The sequence below is a fragment of the Falco cherrug genome, chromosome 17 (assembly GCF_023634085.1).
Source record: "Falco cherrug isolate bFalChe1 chromosome 17, bFalChe1.pri, whole genome shotgun sequence".
Classification (NCBI taxonomy): Eukaryota; Metazoa; Chordata; class Aves; order Falconiformes; family Falconidae; genus Falco; species Falco cherrug.
The window spans coordinates 1884273-1911002 of NC_073713.1; the positions used below are offsets into that span (position 1 = coordinate 1884273).

Sequence of the window (26730 nt, forward strand, 5' to 3'; positions counted from 1 at the left end):
GTTCTCAGTGCTCAAAACAAAAAAATACAAACTGCTTATTCATTTTTTATTTGTTAGTAAACTTACTCAGCATAAATAATAAGAGTAGCCATTCAGTATAGCTGGCATCTGATGAAAAGTGCTCTTGAATAGCCCCCGGGGTGACTTTAAATAGCAGCTACTTCCTTTGGGCTCCTGCAATGGCAGGTTTCTCTTCACGGGTGATAGGGATAGAGCGCTCAGGGACATCACTTTGTTTCCTTGGTGCGCTCACAGTCAGGACACCATCCAGAGAGAGTGATGAGGTGATGGTCAGAGGGTCCACATCATCTGGAATCCTGTATTTCCTGTTGAACTCCCTGGCGATAAAGCCATGCTCATCCTTCAAAAGGAGAAGAGAAGGAACAGCCCTGATTAGAAATGTTCACTCAGCTCCACCTAAACCATGGGCCCTTTGCATAACATCTGAGTTTGGGAAGCTCCAGCTCTCAAAGGAAAACTTTTCAGAAAGTTAAAAGAGGTTTTATTATGAGATGCCCTTTTTTACAGAGTCAAGACTGGCTGAAGCGAGACGCTGCCCTGCCTGCAGGTACACAGCTCACAGGAGGCAGCTTTACGTTCCAGCCCTCGTGTGTGCCAGCCACTGGCTTCAACACACAGCGGCATGCTGTCATGCCTACCAATGCAGCAGCCACATCTCTATGCCGTGCCAACCACACCTGTTTCTGAGGGTCTCCAGAGCTCTGGTAATACACGGCTTTTTTTCCTGATCTCTGCTATAGTGCTTTGTTATTTTCTCAGCCAAAAAAAAAAAAATGCAGAAGCTATGTCAGAATTACAGGCTTCCACCAGCTACAAGTAATGCTGTCTTTCCTTACTGGCAGATCTGTGCTCCCAGAAGCTCTTAGAGCTGACAATTCCAGTGACATAGCTACTTTACCATGAGTATTTGTTTCCGTCTGGCAAGGAGGTGGGGGTGGGGGGTGGGAAGGAGTTGGGGACTGGCAAACCCTGCTACATACAGCTTTGGACACGGCTTTCGACTTGGGTCTACCCAGTTGCCCGGGTGTCCAGGAGCCAGCAAGCAGTGGTATGGCTGGCAGCAGAAGACAACCTTGAAGGATTACAAACTGGGCCTTTTCCAAGAAGAGATAGACACATGGTAGCAGAACAGGGCAATGCAACGATTCGTTATGTGGTTTAATTATTACAGTTTGTTGTTATCTTATTGAATGCCTCCCTGCATTCCTGGCCTCTTCCTAGAAAGAGGGAGGCCCAGAAAGGCCCATTTCAAAGATGATTTTCCAATTCAGTTCACGGTTCATGCAACAACAGCAATAAATCTCCACCCTGTTGCTGCCCAGTCTGGGATCAGCTGCTGGGGGGAGTGTGTTGCATAGAGCATCTTCCATTAGGATTGGTTGATAAAAAACATGAGAAGTGTTTGAGATGAGCACAGGAGAGGATTGTTTTGCAGTCTCCTTGTTCAACCATGGATGAGGAAGCTCACACTGACTCTATCAGTCGCACAGTTTAAAGTAGAAGTACCTGGCGCTCCTCATGCTTCCCGTGAATTTCTATCATGTCCCCAAGCACCTTCACTTTTAGCTCCTCAGGGGAGAAATGCTTCACATCAAGATTTACAGAAAATTTGTCCTTCTCCAGTCGCATCTGCAAAACAAGGAGGTGACCAAAACAACATGTCAGTGGTGAGGCAGCACTGCCTCACTGCTCACCTCTGTTACCTGACCAGCAGGATTTCTGCTGAAACCGAGTCACCTGCTGCTCATCTCACCTCCTTCCCTTCCATTTTGCACTTTATTACCTCTAACAAACACTGCTTTTTCCTGCTTCCCGAGATTGAATTTTGATTTTTCTGCCTGTTTTATGAGACGTTTGTGGGACTTGGCTACATGAGCCGGCTCTCTCTGCCTTCCTGCTGCATTCGTGGCCAGTGAGCACACGAGCCTCCTGGAGCTGTGCTCTGGGATGTGGGTGGAGGCAGCCCTCTGGGCCAGCTCTATGCTTACTGGATTCTGCAGTTTGACCTGGGAGTCTAGGTGCTTCCTCCTCCTCCTCCTAGATTATTTGTGAAGATCTCTCCACTGAGACTGCCAGACATCGTTATCTGTGGTGCTTATTATGGCTACTTCAGTGGACAGCCAGAACCAGGTCACTAAATCAAGGGAAACATTATGCAAAGATTAAAACAAAAATACTTTCACTCTCTTAGCTTAGAATAGTTCTACAAGTTACTTGTTAATAAGACGGTTGACTTGCAGAGCAGGCAGGGTTGTTTGAACTTTGTGCCTCTTGGCTCAGCCCCTGAAGCAAGCAGACGGCTGATTCATGACCTTTGGGTCCTGTATCTTACTTTAAATGCTGCTCTTCTCATCAGTGATTATTTAAAATAGGCCCCTTTTTCCTCAGCAGCCATGAGCTCCCACACTACCTGACTTGAGGATCCCACTACCCCTGCCCACCGCCCCTGGGCTATTTGCTTCTCAGGAGGGAGCCGGATGAAGGTTTTGCGCAGCAGGAAGGGAAATGGGGCTCCCTCCTTCCCTCCCTCAGCTCTTACAGTCATTTGCCACACACGCCGGGCTCAGTTTGCCTCCATTCTGAGCAGCATGGCAATACTTGCTCTGGGTCACAAATAATTAGCCGAGCATGCAGAGGTTCTTGCCTAACGCAGAGGCACAAGTGCAGCACCCTTTTCCCCAGCCTTTTCCTAATAACCACCTACAAGCAGCTTCTAAGCTCTCGGCTTGCATGGGTCTCCAGCTCCAGACCCATCAGGGCGTGCGTACAGCAATAACAAAGAGCATTAAGAAGGGAAGATTACCTCAGAGAGTCCTGTCTCTAGCCAACTGGGCATCCGAAGAATGGGGGATCTCATCAGGAAGGGGCTGAGGCTGGGGGAAGCAGGGAGCAGCTCTGACTCCTGCAGGTGCTCTCCAAAAATCTGGTCAAAGATACGACTCGGTGCCAACCAAGACAAGAAGGGTCTGCGGATCAGGGGGTTATGAATGGTGATATCCATTGGAGTGCGCTGGAGGAGCCTGGCAAACAACTGTGCTGCAGTGCTGTGCCGGGACCGTGGGACAGCTTTATACCCGTGCAGCTGGCCTGGCCTTCCCCCCCCCGAGGCCTCTTGAACAGTGGTGTCAGGGATTTTATTGTCCCACTCCTGGGCTGGTCCCTTCGGCGGTGCCCAGTAGCTGTCTGAGGGATTTGAACACACTGCTGAGGAGGAGGGGGAAGGGGAGAAGAAGAAAAGGAGCCTAATGGGGCAGCAAGAAGCCAAACTGCCCGGCTGCCCGCCCTGCTCCCCACGTGCTGTTTATCCGCAGAGTCGCAGGCAGGCTTGGCGGATGTTCCCAGCTGCTTTGGATGCCAGCAGGATCAATGCAGCTCCTATCTTTGGCTCACAGGGAGAACGACAAGGGGCCGTTGTTCCCACCACCGGCACTGAGATCGCAGCTCCCCACATCACCCATCAGCCGAGGAAGAGCTCTGCGTCTCCTCAAGGCAGAGGAACCACAGATCTGCTCTAGTCGAAGGGCAGGAGAGATCCCAGGGGGTCTTTGCTGAGACGCTGCTGGTGGTGCAGCTCTCTGCAACCCAGCAAGCCCCACTGCCGGAGACGGGTGCGTGCGCGAATGAAGGCTGGCTGGCTGCACTGCTGCAGCCCGATGCCTCTCAGTCTTTTGCCCACTACAGAAACCACTTTGCTGGAGAGAACCGAAGAGCCCAACAGTCTGCGGCCTCAGGGTACTCCAGAGGGCTGTGAGCAGGGATAAACCAGGCGTGCCAACAAGCACGGCAGTGTGCCTTCGCAGGGATGCAAGCTACCTGTGTCTGCCCATGCCCCTGCACCAAGCTGGGTTCCTGTGTGTTCCTAATGTGTCTTAATTCACACATTTATTTTAATTCCTGCCTCACTCGTGAACCTAAATCGTAGGAACGGTTTCAGCCTAGCAACTGTCCTTAAAGGGCAGGAGGTAAGTCTCCTCCTCTGAGAGCTCACAACTTAAATACAGTTGCTGCCTCAGAGGCACATCATTCTTACTGCTGGCTCTGCCAGTCCTTTGCAAAAGGGTCTGACCCTCTTCCTCTCAGCTTGCCAGCCAGAGCAGGGAGCAGAATTTGCTCTGTGGAGCAGCTTAGGGCAAAATTCCAGTTCTCCATTACATCAACAGTAGTGCACCTGCTCTCTCACACTGCAGGGACATGGACTCAAGGAAATCTCTGGTTTCAGGGTACGAGTAGCTTAAGTGGGCACTACTCCCCCCTGCCCGCCTGCCCCACCCCAGTCAGATAAAACTGGATCTCTGCCAGCTTCAGATCCCTTGTTAACCCATTATCTCTGGCACAAGCATTTCTCCAGGTCTCATTACGTTGTGCCAAAGCCCTGGCCACGGAATAGCCTGAACAGCCAGCTTGCAGCAGCATGGTTCGGGATGTGGAGGTGTCAGCGGTGGGATCTGGATCCTGCCTAGCCCTGCTGAACTGCCTGCAGCACTTTACCACTCGCAGGAACAAAAGGTTTGGGCCATCCGCTCAGCTTCTGGGAACATCAAGCTCCTTGGCGTAGGGCACCGGAGGGGCTGTTTTGGCCCTAAGCTCACAGAGGAGCAATGGGTGTGATAGTGACCTCACGGGACTTTGCACGACCTGATTAAGCACCAGCCAGTATTAGCTACTGCCCCGTCCCCACGAGGTACCTCAGGGCAGCAAGACCAGCGTCAGGGACACCTTGAACTTGCTTACGATGCGCCTTCTTGCAGGGCCTGGCCTTCGAGAGCACCACAGATGGCAGAGCCTGGGGTCTGTCCTGCTTTCTCCCACTCCAGCCTCCCTCAGCTCCCTCTGTGCCTTCCTACTGTACTCGGCTGCCCATTTGCCTCCTGCATCCCCTGCTCGAGGAGGGGCTCGAGGAGGCTGGGAGAAGATGCAGGATTTTCTGGAGGCGTCCCTGACTGCAGGCAGTGCCTGCACTCCCTGCTGGAATGCAGCGAGAAGCTTCCCTCGTCACCCTGGCGAGGCATCCTGGGGCCTATGCCTGTGGCTATTTTGGTCCATCTTTTTATCACACACTCCTCCCTGTGAAATTCGCCCAATTAAAACCTCACAGTCTGCAGCCTTCACTCTCAGAGGCAGGGAGTGCTTGGAAGGTCCCCGTCCCAGACACGCAATGGCTGCACGGACTGTCCCCCACGCCTACCCCATGAGTTCCGAGTACGAGTTTGCCAACCCTAGCAAGATCTACGACCAGAACTTTGGAGAAGGTAAGAAAGGAGACGGGATCCCCCTGTGCCTTTCAATCTCCTCTGGTGCAGGAGGGCTGGTGGAGTCCCCAGCAAGGCTGAGCTCCAGAGCAGGCTAGGGAAGCTGGAGCCAAGGAATTTTGAGCTTAAGGAGCCGCATCAAATCAGGGGGTGATAGCCAGGGAATAGCCAGGGTCTCTCTTCAGGTCCACTTCCTCCATCCATGCCTACTGCTGTCTCTCCTGTCCCTTCCTCATGCCCTCAGTGGTCTGTCATTCATGCATATGCTGTGCAAACATGGAGCAAAATGCTCGGGGCGGGGGGGCGGGGGGGGAAGTTTTTGTAGCCGGGGGCTGTGGAGAAAAGCTGAGCTGGGGTGTTCAGCACAAAGCCGGGCAGTGGCTGGCAGAGGGGAAGGAATGTGGGCAGCAGCAGAACCATTCAGCGCTAGCACAACAGCATGAAAAGGCAAAAAGCTCCAAGGAAAGCCCTCTGGACAATGGCACACAAAAGGCCTTTAGTTCTTCAGGGCAGTTTCTTCATCATCAGCATTTTCTGTGCCCATCCCTGGCTGTGGGCTTTGCACTGCAGAGCGCCCGGTGCACATACCAGTCCCTCCCTGTCCACCCAGCAGACATGTGAAAGCTGGATGCCAGCCCTTGGCTTGCTGGCAGCTGCCAGCTGTGTGGTGGGAAGGCAGCTGCTGGCAAACATCTGGATCTCTGTGTGTCTTAGAGACACAAAGGTAGGAACCACGAGAGACTCCATCCATAGTGTGCTGATGTAGTGGCAAAACCAAGGTGTCTGCCAGGTCCCAGCCTCCTCCTGTCACCCCCTCCCCGCTGCCACCCCTCCTCCAACTCCTTCCCCTGCAAACCCCGCGCTCCTCACTGTGTCTCATTTTCAGGTGTGTCCCCATGTGAGATTTTAGCCCCTGCCCTGTACCACGGCTACTACATCAGGCCTCGGATCAATAAGCAGCTGGATCGAGGCACCTCTGAGATCAGCCTCAACGAGCACAAATTTCAGGTGTTCCTGGATGTCTGCCACTTCCTGCCGGATGAGCTCACTGTCCGCACTGTAGACAACCTGCTGGAGGTGATGGGGCAGCACCCCCAGAAGGCTGACCGCCATGGCTTCATCTCCCGAGAGTTCACCAGGACCTACATCCTCCCTCTGGACGTCGACCCCTTGCTGGTGAGAGCCACCTTGTCCCACGACGGCATCTTAAGCATCGTGGCTCCCCGGACGGGGAAGGAGGTGAAGGCCAGAGTCAATGAGGTGAAGATAAGCCAAGAGGAGCCGCCAGTGGGGAAAGAAGAACAGTCTGAGGAAGGAAAAGGGAAGGAAGAGTCCTAAGGGCCCCAGATCTGGGCTTGTACAGGGAAGGGGGGTGGGTGGGGGGCAGGGATAGGGAATCCACGGTGCCAGACCCCTATTTCTCACCATCAGTATTTGATGCGAGGCAGCCGTATGTATGCCAGGCTTCTGCTTCTTAAGGCTGATGGCTGGAAAAAGGGACTTGGAACTGGAGAAAGAGGGGAACTGAAGTGTTAGCGCAAGGGACTGTTAATGCAAAGTTTTCTCCTAGGTCAGGTGCTGACTGAGCACCATGGAGGGTGCTCTGCTCTCACCCCAAATGGCGAGGGTCACTCTTACCCTAAACTGTGAGGCTGTGCCGCAGTGGACTGTTAAACAGCTGCTGTTCTCTAGCCCAGAAGGGTACTGGGAAGAGGGAAGAGGTGATCCCAGTGCCTGGCTTCTGAGCTGGTGGCTGACCTTTGTGGAGGCAGAAGGTGCTTGTTGGTCTGTAAAAGTGCCTGCGGCTCTCAGGAGGAAAGAGGAATAAATCTGCCTCTGATCTTCTCTTGTTTGCCTTGGATTCATGTTGCTTCTGGCCAAGCTACTCAGCAGCAGGAAGGACGGACAGTGCCTCAGCTGCTCCGGATGTGGGGAGCAGAGCAGCAGAGAGTCCACACTGAGCTTATCGGTGGAAATGGCATCCGTGGGGACTTGGAGGGACTCTGGCCATGGGGCAGCCAGGGGGACCTCTGTGACTGGCCCTGCTGGCTCAGGTGCAGCTGGATTTGCTCGCTGTTGTAGGGAGCCCACAAGTGGGCTGTAGCCTCAAGGAGAAAAGATGTAGAGTGATGGACTCTTGGAGACTCCCTCTGCGCATTTCCAGACCTGCAGCTGGAGTTACCCCCAGTAAACAAATGCCAAGCCACAGTCCCTGCTTGCTTCAGCCCTCTAGTTTATGGGACATAAGGCTTGTTCACACACAGAGCTTCTCGGCCATTGTGAGGGGAGTGAACCCCAAAATGCTGAAGGGGAAGGCTCTGCTCAGGTCCCAAGTGCCTTGCTGGCATCCCAGCACTCTCTGTAGACACAGCCGGGATGAATTTGTCCCCTTTTGCAGACTCTGTGATGCTACCGGCTACATGAGAAATGTCTCCATAGTCTTGTGATGTTGGGCCAGGGATCGTGTGTGCTGCTGTCGGTGGCAGCTGCTGCCTCCGATGGCCCCGAGGGCTCAGCAGGTGCCAGTTGCAATCCTTGTCTTGTCAGAGCCAGTTAAAGCAGCCAAAATGCTGTGTCACTGGCCAAATATGGGGGTCCCTGGCATGCTTCAGCGCAGCCCTCCCACAGAGGGGAGAGGAGCTTCCAAGGTCCCTGTGGACAGAGCTGGGATGTGACCTGCAGGCTTCTGTACCCTGCCTCCATGAACACATAGGGCCAGAAACGCCCTGCTCGGGAGTCTGTCCCATGCCGCATACCTCCTTGGTTGCTGAAACACTCGTATAAGGCTGCTTTTTCATCCTTGCCAGGCAAAGTGGGATCCAGCCTAGACTGAACCACTGTGCAGCTATTTTCTGCTTCTCAGGGCCCCTGCCAGCAATGAGGATCAAATTAAGAGCCATCCTGCCTGCCAGCCTCCTGAGAGCAAGCAGGAGGCTGCCTAAGCCTCCATCCCCTCCTGGTGCAGATCAGATACCCACACTCACAGTTCTACTGCTGAGGGATGCTCTTACTCATGAAGTAGGACCAGATAAGCTGCTGCCAGTAAGTGTTGCAGACACTGTCAAAATAAAAATCACCTTTACAACAGACTTTGTCTAAGTCATTAATAACAATTTCAGAAATAATCCTGGGCTAGTGACTTTCAGTCACCTGAAGCAGCTGCTTGTAAGGGCAAGAAGAGCCCGGTCCTTCATTGCTCACCTGTGTACAAGCCTCTCCCTGCTTGGCAGTGCATGCTGCACCAGCCTCATGCACTGTACCAGATACATACTGCATCCCATTTGCAGCAGCACCCACTCGAGTCCCAAGTCCCACAAAGACTGAGTTTCCGAGCCCATATTCCTGTGGGAGGACAGAGACTCGTGTCTGTGTGTGGGCTCAGGCGTGGCCGTGATTTCCTTCGTCCCCTGTCATAAAAAGACTCCTCAGACTCACAGCCACTTCATAGCAGCAGCTGTAAAAGGCTTTTCCCTGTCTCTGACCTGGCATCTTCTGTGCTGGTAAGAAGGGTCGATGGTCCCCTTGGCCACTGCAGGCCTCCTGTCACCGGGATAGACATCTCCACTGGACTGGGGATAGGGAGGATGGCCAACATGTGACCTGCAAGCTGGGCAAAGGGTGCCTGGCTGAAGGAGTGCACATAACACACGGAATGCAGACATGGCACATGCTAGGGCATGAAATGACACCTGGCCCTGCTCTGGCTCTGCAACACGGGGGCTGAATCACTGGGGGCTGGGCACAGCATGTGGCCAGGGCTGGGGCTGCACAGGCAGCACATTCAGAACTCCCTCTCCTTTATTTTCTGTAGACAACGCCAGCTTGTTGTGCACCTGCAGCACACCTACCACGGTGTGGTCCCAGTCCGTCGGCGCCTGAGGTACCTTGACACTATTGCAACAGAAATGCACAGCGTTAGTAGTCGTTACCCAGTTCTGTTCCTCCTCTGCCTTTTATCAGTCCTGTCTTTGCTCTCTAACGAGTTCATTCTCTATTGCCGGGCACTTGCAGGCTTGTCCTGTGCCAGTTGCACAGCTTGTTACCCGGACAATGTCCCCGAGTGCATGAAGACAGCTGCCCCAGCAGCGATGCAGCGAGGGGCTGGCACTGCCTGGTGTCAGCTGCCGGGCTGTCCCTCTGCACCCTGGCAGGCTTTGCACGGAACAGCCTGGTGGGTTTGCTGAGCCGGAGCTGGAAGCCATGCTCCCTTTCATCCCTGCAGACACAGCCTGAGGAGGGAATGCAGAGTGGCAGCCAAACGCTCTCCACCTCTGCCAATGTTTTTGATGCCTTTCTGTTTCTCTGGTGGAGCTCAAACCAGCAGCTCCAGTATTTGTGAAACAGGTTGATGGGAACAGGCTCCTAGCCTTTTTTCTTTCCTCTTCTCCACAAAGCAACAAAGCTCAAGTTATCCCAGAAATCAAAACAGACATTGGCTCGCAAAATCAACAGTGTCTGTGGCAAACTCGGAGACACACAGTCTGCAACTTCCAAAGCAGGGGCAGACTCCTGAGGCCACCCGGCCTTCACAGGACCCTGAGAACATGGTCCTGTTGGGACTAGGACTGGATCCACTCTGCCTGCACAAATCCAATCCTAAATTCTCCCCAGGGTGCTGTGGTGCAGGCTGAGCCGTGCAGCTTTTCCAGCCACATGCTGAGGAGCAGTTTCGGAGCAAGGCAGGCTCTGCACATCATGGTGCACCTCAGCCAGGAGTCAGCTAAGAGAGCAGCTGTGTCCTGTGGTCTTTCCAAAGCAGAACCCTTCTCCTTCTGCCACTCCTGGACAGGTACAAGCTTTGCTCTGCACTCGGGTGGATGATAAATGATGCTGTGAGCCTGGCTGAGAGTGTGGGTACAGCTGGAGCAGAGGACTAGGGCCAGTTCCTGAGAGAGCCCGCCAGAAGGGTGAATGAAAGCTTGCCCACTGTCAGCACATCCCCTGAGGCATCCAGGCCTGCACAGAACCGGGGCTGACTGCCAAGTCAGAGCAGTGGGGCACAGTTTCTGCACAAGGATTACATTAACATGCTATCTTTCAGCTTTATCAGCTCTCTTAGAGCTGCCAGAGTCATTCAGCCCAGGAATGGCCAGACAATCTGAAGGGCTCTCAACAGGGCTAGAGAGGTAAAATGCACATTAATGTTCCTACTTGACATGCTGGGGGTGAGCCTAAGAGCTGTATTGCAGGTTCTTAATGATACGCGGTCCCTCATGGGATTCTGTCATTCTCAAAAGCACAAATCTGTACACTTTCATGTAGGTAGATCTAGAAAAAATGGGATCCCAGTAAAGTCCCTGAGGTTGCGTATGCCTTTCTGCCTGCAGCAGAAGCAGCAGCACCAGAGCTCAGGTGACAGTAGACCTGCATGGCTGAGGCATCACCTCCTTCCCAAGAAGACAGGCTCCTTCCCAGCTGATGCCAGCCCGTGCCACACATTTTCCTGACATCCCGCTTGAGAGGCAACGACGAGGAGCAGGAACAGCACCGGTGTTTCCCACCCTGGCGGTTCTCCTTTTGTCCAGGAACAGTTGAAGTCCCTCCTCCATCCCCTTTTGCATCACTGCTGGCATCAGCAGGATGGCGCTGAGGGGAGAGCGGAGGGACAGCCACCGTCCCAGGTCCCCCGGCTGAGCTGTAGGAGGCCGGGGGGCGTGCAGCCCCCTCGCCCTGCCCTCGCTGGGCAGCAGGGGGAGAGCGCCGGGCCCGGGGGCACGGCGAGCCCCCGGTAGATGGCACGCACGGGCCCGGCGATGGGGAGAAACCCGAGACGGGCAGACACTCCCTCGGAGCAGGCAGGGGCCGAGCAGGAACCAGGAAACACCGGCTCGCCCCGGCCAGGGAACGCTCCAGCCTCATGGAGGCGGCAGCGCCATGGGCAACCTCTGCAGCTGCGGGCGAGCCTGGTGAGTGCGGCACCCCCGGGGGCGGGGGGCGGCTCGGGGGGGCTCGGCCAGCCGGGCTGCCCTGCGCTGGCCTTGCCGGGGACCCCCCGGTTTCCCCCCCACCCGGTTCCCCCCCCACCCCCGGCTGCTCCCCGCCACCCCCGGCTCCCCCCGTCCCCGGCAGCTCGCCCGGAGCTGGGCGCCAGCGAGCGGCGGCGCCGGGGGGGGTGTCCAGGGGCTGGGCAGGACGCGGGGGGGCGAGGGGGCTTCGTGGCGCACAGCCCCCACGGGCTGTGGGCTCCCTGCTGCCTGCCCCGAGGGCTGGAGGGGACGTGCCCTTGCCCCAGGGGTCTCCAGCCGGGTGGGCACCGAGGGGTGCCCCTGTGTGTGTGGGGGTCCCTCGGGCAGTGCGGGCACGGCTGCTCCGTCCAGCCCTCAGCCCCCCCAGCCCCTCTCCCTGCCGCAGCTCCTGGGCTTTTATTTGCGCTTGGGAAATCCTGGCCACGTTTTTCAGATGATGTTGCTGGTTCTCCCGGGGATGCGGGGCGGGGGGGGGGGGGCGGGGGGGCGCAGCTTAATCCCTCCTGGCTCGTGGTGAGCCTGGACCTCCTGCTCCCAGGGAAAGGGCACAGTGGAGCAGCATTCCCTGCCAAAGGGAAATATTTTCAGCTCTGAGCGCTCTACAGGGGGGAGAGCCCTGAATATCAGATGAATCTCCCAGGACATTCTCACCAACACCGAATTTGTTAAAAGTATTAGAAATTCATCAGCACTTTTTAATAATTACAAGAGGCACAGCATCACCTAGTGGCTCAGGCAGAGGAGGAGGTTCAGGAAACTGAGGTCCTTCCAACCTGAGCCCTGAGCTGGGGGGCAGAGGAGTTTGGGATTTAGGAGCAGGAGCTGTAGGTGGCAGGTGGAAGGCTGGTTCTCGGCATGTCTCCCCCATCAAAAGTCCTATTTTCTACTTCCTCTACCCTGTGCCAGTGGGTAAATGAGGCACCCAGGGTGTCACCTTCGTTACTGCGGGGGACAAGGGACAAGGGCCTGGCCAGGGAATGCCGGGGGCACGGGCTGGCTCCCCTGAGCAGAGCTACAGCTGCCGGGCACGCTGCTGATGCCGTCTGGTGGGGAGAGCCGTGCCACAGCACAGACTGGCAAAGCCAGAGACTCCAGAGTAGAAACAGCACCGCTACAGCATGTGCTGTGGTGGCACTTCCATGTCCAGCCAGTGCCAGGCCATGCGCAAACACTTCTGCCTCCAAAAGCCCAGAATCTGAGGGGCACTCATCTGTGTGGGGCCAGGCAGGAGAGCAGCTTTCTGCTCCGTTTGGGGAGCAGCATGGTGGCAAGCTGGCTCCTCTGGGGTAGCATCAGATTCTACTCCCCCAAGGCTATGGACCAGGACTCCTGTCTCCCACTTGATTTTTTTCCAAAGGCTGCATGGAAAGTAGGAAGCTGGGATGGTATTTCTGCTGGTGGTGTCACTACTACCTTCTGGCAGATTCCTGCAGCCAAAGGCAAAGCTCTGGCCAAAGACCCTTTTGACCCCAGCACCCCTGTGGGACTCAAGCGCTAACACATCTGCCTTACAGACTGTTCAGCGAGGAGGAAGCGGAGCTCTCTGCCCAGGAGCATCATTCCCCGTCCTGCACATGGAAACACGCGGGTGAAGAAGGGCCTCAGGCGCCCGGGCTGCCCCTGTGCTGCACAGGCTATTCAAAAGGCTCCAAGCACGGAGAGAGGGAGGCAAATAGGAATGTGCTGTTGGGACATGTAACTTGGCTGTGGGAGACACCTCCAGAGGACCATAATCATGCTGGTGCACTGAAGCCCCACTGCAGAAGTTTGCATGATTCATAGCTTTGCCTTGGTGACAGAGAGGAAAAAAAATGGTACTTAATTTTAGTTCAGGTGTTTCCAGGCACCTATACTGTTTTTATTTCCATATATTCTCTCAGCACTACAGCAGTGTCAGCAAAAAGCTGAGCTTCACAAGTAAAGCTGAGACTTACAAAAGGGTTCAGGGGAGGCAGGTACCCACCTTCTGGACAGAAGATCGTTTTCATGAGCACTACCGAAGCATGGGCCCTAAGGGAGACAGAGCAAAGAGCAAGACTGAGGAGGCTCCTGAAGGGTTTAAAGAGAAGCCATTACTGCAAATTTATTCAGAGAAGAAAGTTAGTGATGAAGGAAAGTGTGCCCTCAGGTCTGGGTACCTCTGCGAGTATGGCCCAGCGGAGGGCAGGCCCCAGCTATTCTCACACTTGGTTTGATACCCAGGGCTTCTGGTGTGCATGGACAGCAAAAGATGCCAAAATTCAGGACCCACTGTGAAGCAGGCTTGTGTAGGGCAGGAACCAGGCTGGCACTGGCATGGGAAAAGGGGAAGAAGCGATACAGGAGCAGGGACGTGTGTGCTGTCATGTAGAATACAATGTGCTTCGAGCAGGCTGTGAGTTAGTTACAACATGTTTGACCTGGTTTTGAGAAGAGGCGAGAAGTTTGCCCTGCTCTCATTTCCCTTGCCACATCCGTTCTAATTACCGCAGATCTGAGGCTGGGAGATGCCACCTCCTGCCTGGCTGTGATTAGCTTGCAGACAGCCTCAGAATAGCTCCAGCCTACACACTGGCTGGTAACGCGCTCTTTACGAAGGCAGGCAACCAAAACAAGCAAGAGCAGCTTGGAAAGCTCCGACTGCAACCTGCCTCCCAGGGAAGAGGACAGGGACCCGGGTGATTTTGGTTCAGATGGTGCTGTTTCCATCAGATTGCCCAGTGTGCCTGAACGCGGTAAAGCAGCAAAGCGCTCTAGCGCACAAGCCTTGGCAAGGAGGGCCCTGGAGACCCGCGTAGAGACAGCAGAGGAGGAAGCTGCAGGAGCCAAGCAAAAAGCAACGCTGCCTTGAGCTAGGCCCCTAACTCCTGGGGGCAGCCCCCCAGATTTTTTCTGGCGAGGGCTGGAGGGCCGTTGGTGCCTCTGCGGGGCAGCACGCAGCAGAGACAGGAGAAGGGGTGCTGGATCCTTTCGCCCAGGCGCACGGCCACCCTGCCTGCCCCAAAGCTGCCTTTAACTTCCCAGGTCTAGAAGCATGGTTAATCATTACTGAGCGTGTTGAAGGTCTCCAGGTTCTTTGCCCGCATTCGTGCTTTTTTTGTTTTGCCGTTATTGTGCCAAAGGCATTACTGCACACGCCGTCCTGCTCGCCCGCCCACCGAAACTGTGGCTAAAAGCCGGCAAAGGCAGAGCTCTGCCTCAGGCACTGCATGGCGCCCGCCTGTGGCAGGACTGTCTGGCAAATGCACACGATGTGGGACATAAAATGTTTTTTGGGAGCCATCTGGTAACTCCGTGGCCCCATTAAAAGTGCTGGCTGCCCACATGCAGCTGCTGCCTTTGCTGCAGCAGAGACCCACGTGAGAGCCTCAGCTGCAGGCGGTGCTGGTCCCCAGCCAGCACCAGATGGACACGCGTGCGCAGGAGGAGCCCTGCAGGGGCTGGCACCTGCTCTCCTCTGGCCCTCTGAGCGTGATGCAATGATAACATTTCTTTCATGCATCTGGCCCAGAATGTGACACGTCTGTGCTCTGCCAGACAGTCTGCACTCGCCTGCCAGCACCAGCCTGCAGGAGCTCAGCTCCTGCCTCTGTTGTTACAGCTGGAATGGATTTGGCTCCTGTTCATTCCGTGGCTGGAACATGGCTGGATTTGGCTTGTCTCTTTCTGGTCACACAGGTACAGCCGAGATTAGGGTTTGGATTGGCTTTTATTAAGGGCATCGCTTGTTTGCTTTGGCTGTGTTTTAAGTGGAAAACCGAGAACAGGAAAACTGTCTGAAACGTTAGCACAAGGTCTGTGCACAGCTGCTCCTCAGGCAACAGGGCCAAAGCACAGGGTACGGTGCTATCGAAGCATCTGAGCCTAAGAGAAGGGTTTCGTGCCAGTTGTGACCATGCTTTGCACCCTGCATCTTTGATCATACAGCTGTGCAAATGTAGCTGCAAAACTACAGTGAAATGTTCTCTCATTCAGTGATGCATACGCGTATTGGACAGCCAGGCAGGGCTGAAAGGCAAGGAGACTTGGGGGCATCTGTAGGGTATGGTACTGTGTTACAGAAGATGGAAACACATTCCTGCATCTCCCCTTTGGACCTTCTCCCTGCAAGAGTCACTCAGGTTCTGCCTTGGCTCAGTAGCTCTTCTCTGAGACGCTTCTTGGGCCGTTCTCACTACCCACAGATGTGGTACCCTGGCGGGGTGGTGCATTTGGGTTTGCATGTTGTGAGGGCAGTGGCTGGGGCTTCTCAGGGCTGACATCTTTCTCTGATTTCAGGAATTGTCCTTCATCATTTAAAAGAAAGAAAGAAAAGCAAGGTAAGGATTTGTGAAAATGCTTTAGAGGAGAAGAGGTGGAGTGACTAAGCCCTTGGTTAGCTGCCATTAGTCAGTGCTGACTGTGAATTGGATCCCCGAGGCTGAGCTCCCCTCCCATACTCTTGTACCTAACCTTCCTTAAGAGAAGTTTGGTAGAAGCAAGAGGCGAGATTTCTTTAAAATTTAAAGCAAGGAGTATAATATGCCGTGGGACTTGGCAAGGAGGGGGAGTATCTCTAAAATACTGGAGTCTCACATCAAAACACGTGTGAGTACTCTCAAGTGGCAGCACAGAGAAGCTGCATCAAACTCCTGTAAGAGCTACAAACATCCGTCTGATATCAGTTCTCCAGGATAAAGTGCATTCCCAGAGTAGCCCAGATGTGTCCTGTGGTCTTTGGACCATGCTGGGCAAATTTTGTTTGCCAGGCAGCAAAGGAAATAACAAAGTTAAAACTGGATCTGCCTTCTCCAAGGGCCTGACAAGGAAGCTCTCTGTCCTGTGTCTGTCCTTCTAGGTTCTGCCAAGAACATTGCGGTCCACAGCATGTTGTCATCCTGGGAAACCTTATTTTTTCCAAAGAAACAAGCCCAGGCTTTCTTCTTGGAGGCAGGCCTCTGGGACAGTATTAGGATTGAGGGTGTCAGAGGAGGTGGAGATCTGATTTGTCTCCAGTCCATGGGCCAGACACTGCATTTCTGCTTTCAGAGGTGGAACAATAAACAGTTGTGTTAACCTGATCCACTGGTGTTTCTTTTTCAGGAACTAATGTGAGACATGAGAGCCAACAGCATCAGCCTGACAGGAAGGTAAACAGCTTCCCAGAGTTGTTTTCCTAACCGTATGTTGAGAAGAGAGAGCTGACCACCATTTCCTAGGCTAGATGGTTTGGGAGGACATGGGGCAGCTTTTTCAGAGCCATGAATCATCTCATCGTGTGTAGGCTTTAATGGCTGTGGGAACCGTGTGCATTGCTGCACAGTGATGAGGGCCCATTTTTCCCCCTGAAGTGCAGTGGAAGCAGTAGGATGAAATCGCCCTCTGAGCCAGAGATATCAGAGGGCTGGGTGGTGCTGGGGGCAGTGTGCAGGGTGTCTCTGCCTGGTCTGGGGAAGGCATGTGTGGCAGCAGCCCAGGGAGCTGACCTTCCAGAGCTCTTTCTCCCCAAAGGCTCCAACATACGAAGATGTCCCAGAGTTTCCTGTCTACGCCACCGTGAGTAAACCCAAGAGCGTGAAGCAGGATGACAGCATTCATTACGCAGACATCCAGGTGTTCACCAAGGTCCGGGAACGCTCTGCAGCAGAGGTGAAGAACTTACAAATGCAGAATGCCACAGAGTATGCCACCCTCAACTTCCCCCGGCCCAGACTGAAATATGACAGTAAGAATGGGACCTTGGTATAAAAGGTTTGATGGCCCCCTCCTCCTTCAGCAGCAAAAGGATTTCACAGACTTAGAGATGCTGTAGATGCAAGGTAACCTCATGGACACGTCAAGTCTCCCTGAGAAAGTGCAGAGAAGACTGTGTCTTCCACCTGCATTTCTCTTCAGAGGACACAGACTTATTCATTCTCACATGATGAGTAGTTTCCCATCCAATTCTGCTGACGAAAAACATCTCTTCCCCTCGGAAGAGTTGCCCCTGAAGCTGGCAGCCCATCTCCTCTCAGCACTGTGAGAAGGCAGAGCTGCTTCTTGGCTGATGAAGGCTAAAACCGCAGCAGAAAGTTCCTGCTGTGGCACAGGACCAGCTGAGTGCTGCTCCGCAGCTGGATGTGGGAACACTGGCGTCCACGATTCAGTCCTGGGACAACAGAGATGTTGCCGCAGGATTTTATGTCGATGTTAAGAAAATTCTGCGGTGTGCCGAATGACATGCGGGTGATACTGTGAAGAAATGGCATAAAAGCTCTAACAGTATCTACTGCCATGTCTTCCTCCGACACCTACCACTGTAACTGCAGTCGTGCACTATGTGCATCCCCTTTTCCCAAAAAGCAGTGTTCCATAACTATGCACAGCACACTACAACCAAGGTCAGAAATGCACAATTAACTGAGGGGTACGGAATAATTCCTTTTCACTGAAGGGCTGTACAGATACGTATCCTTACATACACAGAAGTGAGTAGTGAGCTCTTGTCTCTGACTGGAAATGAAACAAGGAAAATTGGCAATTTAACTGCGAGGCAGCCAGTTAAAAGTCACTGCCTATATTTAGGGCAGTTATCCAGTCCTTAAGAGTACAGCAGCTGTCTACATGCCTGAGATACTGGGAATGAATCCTGGTCAACTTTAGAGGGCTTTGGACTTTTCCACCATTTTGTCTTATTTCATACTGTCAGCCTTAGTTATAAACCCCAGCAACAAAGAGAAAGCACCACGTGGTGTTTTCTGCTGCTTCTCTCAGACACACCTTTGAGAGTTTGCTTACGGATTTAAAATAGTGTTAGTAATACAGTATAGCAATTGTCCAAAAGGCTTCTGCCACTGCTCTGGGTTTGGCAGTTGCAGCACTGGCAGTTAACAGGGCTCCCAGGCAGTATCTTCAGGCATTAAATCAATGCTTGGCACGTTCTGTTCCTAAATAATGGTCTGCATAGCTAAATGGAGATCGTGGGACAACCTGTTTTATTGCCAGTGTTTTAAAAAGGACATCCTGGTACATTTTTTATACATACATAATTTTGCATATTATGGCTCAGTTAAATGTTAAAAGCATGAAGGAATTCCTGCTCATTACAAAAAAAAATAAAGCTGGTATGGGCAGTGTTTGCTAAGATGGAAGTGTTTTGAGGACCAGTCCTATAATTTTTCTACCTTGTTGCCCATGTTATTTGGTAGACCTCAGCAGGGCTATTGTAAGACCAGAGAAACATTTGCAGGAGAAGCCCCCTTTTTTATAATGGATACAGTATATTTTTCTACCTGAAAAGGGTTTCTTTGCCTATGCTATCCAGCTGACCTCAGCAGGACTATTGTAAGGTCTGCCGTAGAAGGCCCTTCATTTATAATGGGTACAGGATTATGTTAGTGGCGGGGCTGTTTGTTTTGAGTGCCAAGGATTCCTCTCTCTGCTCCTCCAAGTTCCTTTCTGTACTCCACACCCAGCATGAAAACCCGTCCTTTGGACCGAGGAGGTTCAAACGGGCACATGATTTACTTGGAGGAGCACGCGAGGGAGCCGTGGGATGCTCCAGCCCTCAGCTCTGCTAGCCCAGATGTGGGTCACATACCTCCTTGCACTGAATTGCTGAGGAACTAGAAAGGGACACTGGCATTAGTTCTGGTGAAGCCCTCCACATCCCAGGAAGAACCCGGATTTTTTAGAAACATGGTTAAATATGGAGTGTTGTTCAGGAGATGGGAGGTTTTCTAGCATGTGCAGACTCCCAACAGGTCATTTTAAAAACCAGTTTAAGTGCAAAAGCTTGTTCTTGCTGTGGCATGCACAGCGTGCGGTACTGAAGATGTCCTCGCCCAGCGGGAGAGCTGGGCCGGGGGCCAGTGAGCTGGGTGGCCACCGGCCACCTGGGTCCCTGGCTGGCGCAATGCGCACATCCATTACGTTCAACCAATTTTGCCATGGACTGGATTCGGCTCAGAGGAACTTGTTTTCCCTTGTCACAGCGCTTGGTTCTGTTGATCGGTGCATCCGTTGTCTGTATTCCGAAGGAAGGGGAGCCACAGGGAAGTGTCTTTCCCTGTGTGCCTCCGAGCTGGAGTGAGCCTTCATCTCCCGAGCTCCAGCGCTGCTGGGGCTGGGGCTGGCTCTGGATACACCACACGTGGCAGAGACAATGAAATGCTACGCAGTGCAGGAAACTACCTGTCTACCTTGAGCAGGTCAAGCACGAAACCGCACACCCTGCAGTAAGGATGTGTCCAAAGCGCTTGGGCTGGCGCTGTTGGAAACTTCCAGCAGTGTTATCACCTGTTTCCCGAGTTCATAATGTTTGGGTGTTAAACGAGTGTTAATGTATCAGTTCTTTGAATAAAGCTGCTGGGTTTAGTTTTAATTAGTACATTTGTACTTTCGGGGGGGGGGGGGGGGTGTGTGCAGATCGCGGCCTGCACTGCACCGGGGCCCTGAGCTGCGGCCTGGAGGGCTCCTCACACTGCCCGGGGGGCGAGCTGCGGCCTGGCTGAGGGCTTCTCACACCGCCCGGGGCCCGAGGGCTCCTCACGCTGCCCGGGGGTCCAAGGCCCAGCCAAGGGCTCCTCACACTTCCCGGGCCCGAGGGCTTCTCGCAGCGCCCGGGGCCCCGCGCCGCCGCCGCAGAGAGCCGCCCCGGGCCCAGCCCCGCCGCCCGAGGCCTGCCAGCCCGCGGCCCCCCCGGCTGCAGGCGGGCCCGGTGCGGCCGGGCGGAGCCTGCGCGGGGCCGCCCCGTCCCGCCCGCGTCCCCATGGCGAGCGGCGACGCGCCGCGGCCGGGCCCGGGCCGTGCCGCTGCCTCCCGCCCGCCCCGGGGCAGGTAGGGCCGCCGCACCCCACCCCACCCCGGCGTCCCCCGGGCCGCCCCCTCCCCAGGGGCCCCTCAGCCCCCGGGGTCACCCTGCTCCGCGGTCCCGGCTCCCCGGGCCTGCCGCTCCCCGCGGTCCCTCAGGCAGCCCAGCTCCAGGGGATCCCGGTGCTCCGGGCCCCTCGTCCGGGCCCGCTTCCAGAGGCCTCACAGAGCCACCCGAGCCCAGGGCCTCGTCCCACACCCCGGGGGCCCTGCTCACTCGCTCCCACCCCGCTTTGCGCAACGGGGCCCCGAAAACGCACCACCCCCGGCAGAAGGGTCAGCAGGAGGGTCTGCACGCCCGGCTCTGCCCCCCTACCCTGTCCTGCCTTTGGGCCCCACAGACCTACCAGGGTGGCACAGCCAAGGTCACGGTGACCGTCTGCCTGTGGGTGACTCCGGCCCACCTTTAAATGATTATTAAAAGCAGTGGGTTTAATTCAGCCTTTCTCCAGAAATCTTACTGCAACCCATTCTGCTAACTCCTCCAAAGCCTGTCTTCGTTCACCAGACTTCACCCTGGACTTCCAAAGGAAGAGTAAGCAGAGAAAATATAGATTACCAGAAAATTCCTAAATAGAAATGTCAGCATGTGGAACTGTTTCCTAAAAATTTTATATGAATCTTTGCTGTCTGGGGTAAATGCACTGACTCACTAATATTTGACACTAGGGACCAGTACAGCTTTGGCTGGTGTCTGACTTATGTTGAATTTGGATTCCCCCTCCATGAAAGGGAAGAAATAATTAGATCCGATGTGCACTGTAAGCCAACATAATCAGGAATCTTTTTTTACATCTGTCTCAGGGCAATTCTGTCTACCAAACATACTTTACATGTGGCAGAAAATACAAAAAATGCATAAATTGCCCTCAGACTGTAGCCCTTAGATGTATTTTCTGTGGGCAATGAAAGAAGGTGGCAACTTTCCCCCTTTGTTTTAGTTACATTCAGATATTTTGTGGTTGAGTCTGTTCTCCCTCCAAGAAAATTATTTCCTTTGTATTAAATACATTTGCTTCTCCCCCTCAGGCTTCAAGGGGGAAGCAGCGCTGGTACCTTCCCCTTGGCGCTGAGCTGTGGCATCCAGCATGGGAACGCTGATGGACATGGTGCCCCGACATACATCACAGCCTGCTGCATCATCTGTGAGTTTCCAGGAGTCCTTTTTGTGTCTGACCTCTGTTCTAGCTGCTTGATGGGGAGGTCGGAGGGGGACACAGTGACACAAGGGCACTAGTTGCATTAGGCAGCTCTTTTGGCTATTCCTGCAGTCATGGCCTCACGTGCCTCACAACCTTTGTTTCTGAATCACTTGCTTTCATTTCCCCAAACAAAATTTTATTAGCAAGAGCTGAACTGTGGCCACTGATCTTTGTTTTTCAAAGGCTGATATAAGAGACGCAATCAGCGAATGTTGATAAAGTGCCTTAAAATCCGTGGATGGAAGTCTTGAAGGAAGGCTTATGTCTTGATACTGGTGGTGCTGCTGTGACAGGATGGCAGGAAAGGGAGCAGTAACAGGGCATGCACCGTGCCCGGAATTCCACAGGGGCAAGTACAAGGGTTAGGGTTGTGCTGAAACCAGCCAGGAGAGGGCAATGCCACCAACCAAACTGCCATCCTACATGGTTGTTTTGAAGGTCTGTTGCCCTTTAAACAGTTGATGCAGACATTGGTTTGGTATCGTTGTCCCGTACGCTTCATTTTTGGATCGTCTTCAGGGAGAATCATGAAGCATTAGTTTTAGTGAGAGGCTGTTTTCTTTCCCTCCTGCAAAGCTAACATTCAAAGGCATCTATTATGGTCTTATAAAACTGAAAGAAAAATGATTCCAGCTACAAGAAGCTTGAAATTTAAGAGTGAATCACAAAGGTGAAAGAACTAGCGTTTAGTTTTTAAAAGTTATTTCAGCATACACATACACCCAAGGTGCATTTGTGTTGCCACAATAAAGAGAAGAATGGCTCAACATGCTCTGCCTCTCCGTCTAGCCAGCAGAAGTGGCCTAGTTTCTCTGACATTCATATTGTCAAAGTGAGGCGGTTCGGTTTCAAAGATAAGAAACTCCACGTAGAAGCAAATCTTTGATGACAAAATTGCCGATGGACAACACACCATGAGCAGTACGTTCTGCTGAACCTGGCAGAACCTGAACCTGGCACACAATGAGAACACTTTGCCTTTCCCTGTGTTGCTGTTCTAGTAGGTAGAAGCTCTGGAACAGGGATACGGGACTGCAAGTGACCACCTGAATCTCAGACTTCAGTCCCAGCTTTTCTTGGTTGATCCCAAAAGGCAGGCAGGGTAGGGCTTCGGGCTTGAATCTCTTCTCTCCAGTCCAAACTAACTTCTTCACAGTTGCCCCAGGATGCTGTGCTGAGATAGTGTTTCGGCATTTCTCAGGGATGGCACTACTATACTGCGGGTGACACATCTGGCTTAGGTCCTCTGATTTGTGCCAGGAAACAGGGGTATAGGGAGGAGGAGCAGTGAGAGAAGCGCTTCTCAGTCCTAATAACTACAAGGTGGGGGGTTGTCATCTGCTGTATTTGGTTGGCCTAGGAGAAATTGCCCTTCTTTAGACCACATTTGACGATTTTATCTGGTATACATACATAGATCCTTCACTATGTTTCCCAAAGCAAGTCCAGGACTCTTTGTGGGGTCTATATGCAAAGGCAGCTGCTCAATTCATGTGGCTGATGGCCCCCTCAGCATCACGCTGTGTAACGCGTCCTGCTATGCAATGGCATGGGGAGCACACGGTGACTGAAGGATGTGGTATGTATCTCATATGACAGCTAAGCTGTAATTGGGGGTGGTGCCACAGACAGCTTGTACAAGGACCTTGGAACTGGTTTGAGGTCAGATATCAAATAGCCATGTCCTGCTTCAGAACAAAGCCAGTCTGCGTCCCTGACAAACTGGAGGTGCCTGCAGAAACTTTACGGGCTCTACAAATGCAGGTTGCGCTGCAAGCAGTGACTCCACGGCAGTATCTGCATCCTGCTGTTGCCCAAGTGTGTTGGAGTCCTTACAGGGTGGAGCACAAGTGTTAAAAGTGCTTCATTGTTGCCTGTCGCTATTGCAACAGGACACCTACTAAATGCCACTGAGGTGAGGTGGACCAGGATAAACAAACCGGTGTTCTCATCGTATCACCTTATCAGGATTTAAACAGTGCGTTTTACATTTAAAACCTGTTCATGCTTTGCATTTCTATGATGTTTGGACAAATTATCCCTTTATTCTTACTTTTAGTTGTTTTTTTAATCCTGTACATTTGGGTTATGTCTCCAGTGCAGACTGCCTGCCTTGCCTTTGGCTTCTCTGCTTTCAAAGGACAAAGTTAAATATCTAGATCCAGCAGGGATTATGAGCATAAAATATGTAAGGGATTATGAGCACAAAACATGTAATCTACTATCAGATTCATTAAACAAAATATAAAAACAATCAGAGAACACCTAACAGCCATCTGCAACCTTTCTGTGCATTCAGAGTGCATGCGATATTACTTCAGTACAACTGGGGTTATTCTATTTTTGTTCCAGAAACTGAAGTGGTATAGGGAAGGGATGACCTCAGCATCCTTACCTGTTATTAGAAGTCTTCTATGAATTTATGTTTACTGCGTAGCACTGAAAAACAGGTAATACATGTATAACTTTTTCTTTTAGATTATTACTCAAGAGTAGCATTATGAAGTCCACAGAAAAGGCTCAGAGCGTGTTTTGTGGTGGTGGTATTTTTTAAATTAGGTTACTTTCTGTCTGATAGAAAAACCACTTAGTTATTTATGAAATTTTATGGAAATTGCAAAGGCATAAGCTACTTGATTGTAGCTTGAGAACAGGAAATTGAGATAAATATTTATTGCTGTCTATTTAAGGGCATTTTGAGTCTCAAAAGTAAACTGGATCAAAGTACTAACCACCAGCATTACCAGCTTACAAGAATTTATGCAAAGCCTCGCAGTAATCTGTTGTTTTGCTTAACAGATGTGATATTACAATCAATGGAAACATAAAAATCTCAAATCCCTCTGAATTATTAAAAGTAGGGAAGGCAATCGTGAATAAATAATTTAAAATTTATATGTCATGGAGGCGTGGGGGCTGCCTCCTCTTAGAATTACTTGGGTTGATTACAGAGTGAAATTACCTGTTGCTTGTTTTTCTGTATTTTATCTGCATCTCCATATGTGACAGAGTAAACCGGTAAAATGATGCAATTGCTTTTTCCTCCAGATGCTTCAATACTTAGGCAGAAAAACATGTTTGTTTATAAACGTGTCTCTCAGAAATGCTTGGCCAGGTATTTTGAAACCTGAAGGCACAGTCTGATATCCCCGGGCAGTACTTGCAATGTTGCTCTGTGGAATGGCAGCCAGAGCCCCTGGTAGAAGGGGGTCTTCATCCATCCGAGTTTTTCTTCTCTCTTTTTTTTTTTGGTTTGTTTGTTTTGTTTTGTTTTTTTTTTCCCTGGGCATTTTCTGTAAGGTGGGATGAAGTTTGAGAGATTGCCTGGAGGTATTTGATACTTGTTTCTGGAATGAATGCAATTGTTACTGATTTAGGAAATTTGCTGCGAACTGTATTTAATTTAGTTGGAAAGTTTTCTTTTTTCTTCTTTCGATTTCATTGCCAGGGCAGCTGGAGCTGGGCTGAGTGCTGTGCAAACGGTGCTCGCTGCATTGTGGCCTGGTTTGCAGCTTCCTGCCTCTACCAGGTTGCTGACAACGCTGCTGTTTCTTTGGGGCTGCAGAACGATTGCTGAGAGTTAAAGCTGGCAGCTCTTAAAACCTTCCCTTTTGCCTTTCTAGCTCAGCAAGGCGGCTGTTATTTGCCGTTCTCTGCCTCCCTCCCTGCCCCCATGCCACACAGGGCTTGCTGTGTTTGGTGGGTTTGAAAATCTCTTTTACGCAGCAGGTTTGCTGTGAGTATGACTGCTGGAAATGGGTTTCAGATGTTTCCCCAACTCAGTCCTGGGCCTGCATCTTGTAAGCTGAAGCGTTTCTATAGGAACCGTATGACATCTCTCCCGCTACTCCCCCAGCAGCTCCCTCTCGAGCATGCCCAGTGCAAGCCTTGACTTTGGCTCAACTATCTGTGTGCAGTAACGGGCTGCACATATGGGACTATGAATGCGGTTCCTGATGAGCTCCAACTCTTTGTCTTTGGGAGGAGGAGGAAGAAGTCGTGCCCAGAGCTGGAGGATCTGCCCTGTGTCCTCTGAAACCCTCGCCCGGCGGTGGGCTCGTGGAGAATGCTCACTTGTTTGGCCAGGGGGAATTTACTGGATATTCTTCAGGAGGGCTTCACGGAGGTAAATGCATGTCCCAAGTCTCACACAGACCTTTCCGGGGGCAAGGCAGCATGCTTTTGTGCAGCATCTCTCAGGAACTGTTATGTCTCCCAGGGCTTTGAGTAACGGAGAAGGAGAAAAATGAGCAAGATTTCAGGGCGGGAGAGCCGCTTGCTAACAGAAGGGCATACTGGGCAGCACAGCCAGGGCTCTGCAAATCAGCAATAGTTTTTTGAAGAGTTTATGGCTGGTTTATGGCTGCTGTTTTTAGCTCGGAGTTTTTATGCTCTTCACAGCGCTTTGCTGTTGTACCAGTAAATAATATAGACTGCAGCAAGGTTATGGAGCAGTTTATTTTATGGAATTGACTTCTCTCCTGAGTATATGAAGTCTCTTATGTCTGAAGGCAGTTGGAAAGCCTGTAAATCTGCTTTGTGGGGACACATTTCTTGGGAGAGGCTGACAAAGAGCAGGCTGGCTGGGTTTTTTCCCCATTTTCTGTAGGCTGAGTCTCTAGAGCACTGAAATTCATCTTGGTCAGGAAAATGTAATTTTAAGAGTGTTCTTTATTTGCTTATTGTGCTGTTAGGGAGTAAATCATACAATAAGGAGTAAGAAGTACCAAGAAATTCCAGAGATGGGAATCCTGTAACTGCATGGGGATGCAGATTGCTGTCAGCATCCCTTTTTAGGATGCATGAAAAATTTGTTCTGTTGGACTCTCTTATGGACTCCGTACAAAATGCCAGGGCAGCCACTGCCCGGCTGTGCATTGTGCAGACCATGCTGGACCATGATTTCCTGTCTGTAAGCTGAAAAGGAAGGAAAATTGGAGGGGCTTGTGCTGAAACCAAGCAGTGGCTGCTGTTTACTTTCTCACCTGGTGGCAGGGATAGTCTCTTGGTGTGTTTTTCTCTTTCTTAGACTGCATAGCTTGGTTTTGTTTGTGTTTAGTGGTTCCTCATCCTTGCAAAGCTCCCCTGACTGCGCTGCCCCCATGCTCCGTTCTTCACAGAAAAGGAACATCCCTCCTAGGCTTAACAGCACCAGTCATCACGGGGAAAACAAACTGGGTGTGAAACTTGAGCAGCACAGCTTCATGCCAGCCACAGGTCTCCTTTGATTGCTCGGCGTAACTGTCTAAATACTCCATCCCCTCCTCCACAGAGTCTCTGGGTGTCATTGTTAGCTAGCAAAGGTACGGCTTTAGCTCAAGCTTACACTTCCTGTGCTCGAGGGCAGCAGATCCTTCTCTGGCAAACGCTGATAGGAACCTGTCTATTAATAATATAATTAATAATGGGAGCGAAGTTTTACATTAAGTGCTAGCTCCACCTGGACTGTCTGGTTTTACCCGCAGACTGCTCAGCTGTGGAAAA

At 52.2% G+C, this 26730-nt stretch overlaps 4 protein-coding genes across 5 annotated transcripts in view; 3 read left to right on the top strand and 1 right to left on the bottom strand.

The window, feature by feature from the left end:
- Window positions 1-32: 32 nt before the first annotated feature.
- On the bottom strand, window positions 33-3306 carry CRYAB (crystallin alpha B). The gene is made up of 3 exons (XM_005440198.3): window positions 2825-3306; window positions 1528-1650; window positions 33-361 (listed from the first exon to the last, which is right to left on the bottom strand). Exons 1-3 carry the CDS (start codon window positions 3020-3022, stop codon window positions 158-160), a joined length of 525 nt encoding a protein of 174 aa, XP_005440255.1. The 5' UTR covers window positions 3023-3306; the 3' UTR covers window positions 33-157.
- Window positions 3307-5130: 1824 nt separating this feature from the next.
- HSPB2 (heat shock protein family B (small) member 2) lies at window positions 5131-8341 on the top strand. Its single transcript, XM_005440199.3, has 2 exons — window positions 5131-5270; window positions 6157-8341. The coding sequence occupies exons 1-2, from the start codon at window positions 5177-5179 to the stop codon at window positions 6606-6608; spliced, it is 546 nt and encodes a 181-aa protein (XP_005440256.1). The 5' UTR covers window positions 5131-5176; the 3' UTR covers window positions 6609-8341.
- Window positions 8342-10842: 2501 nt separating this feature from the next.
- Window positions 10843-19556, top strand: C17H11orf52 (chromosome 17 C11orf52 homolog). Its single transcript, XM_055728622.1, has 4 exons — window positions 10843-11176; window positions 15494-15534; window positions 16298-16344; window positions 16706-19556. Exons 1-4 carry the CDS (start codon window positions 11145-11147, stop codon window positions 16940-16942), a joined length of 357 nt encoding a protein of 118 aa, XP_055584597.1. The 5' UTR covers window positions 10843-11144; the 3' UTR covers window positions 16943-19556.
- A 5331-nt stretch (window positions 19557-24887) lies between these two features.
- Window positions 24888-26730, top strand: part of DIXDC1 (DIX domain containing 1) — a 37808-nt gene continuing 35965 nt past the window's right edge. Inside the window, exon 1 of one of the 2 annotated variants that reach the window (XM_027806794.2) lies at window positions 24888-25372. In XM_027806794.2, coding sequence (XP_027662595.2) covers window positions 25313-25372 — 60 coding nt within the window. In that variant the 5' untranslated portion in view covers window positions 24888-25312. The remainder of the gene's footprint in view (window positions 25373-26730) is intronic. The other variant, XM_005440200.3, reaches the window with a different exon arrangement.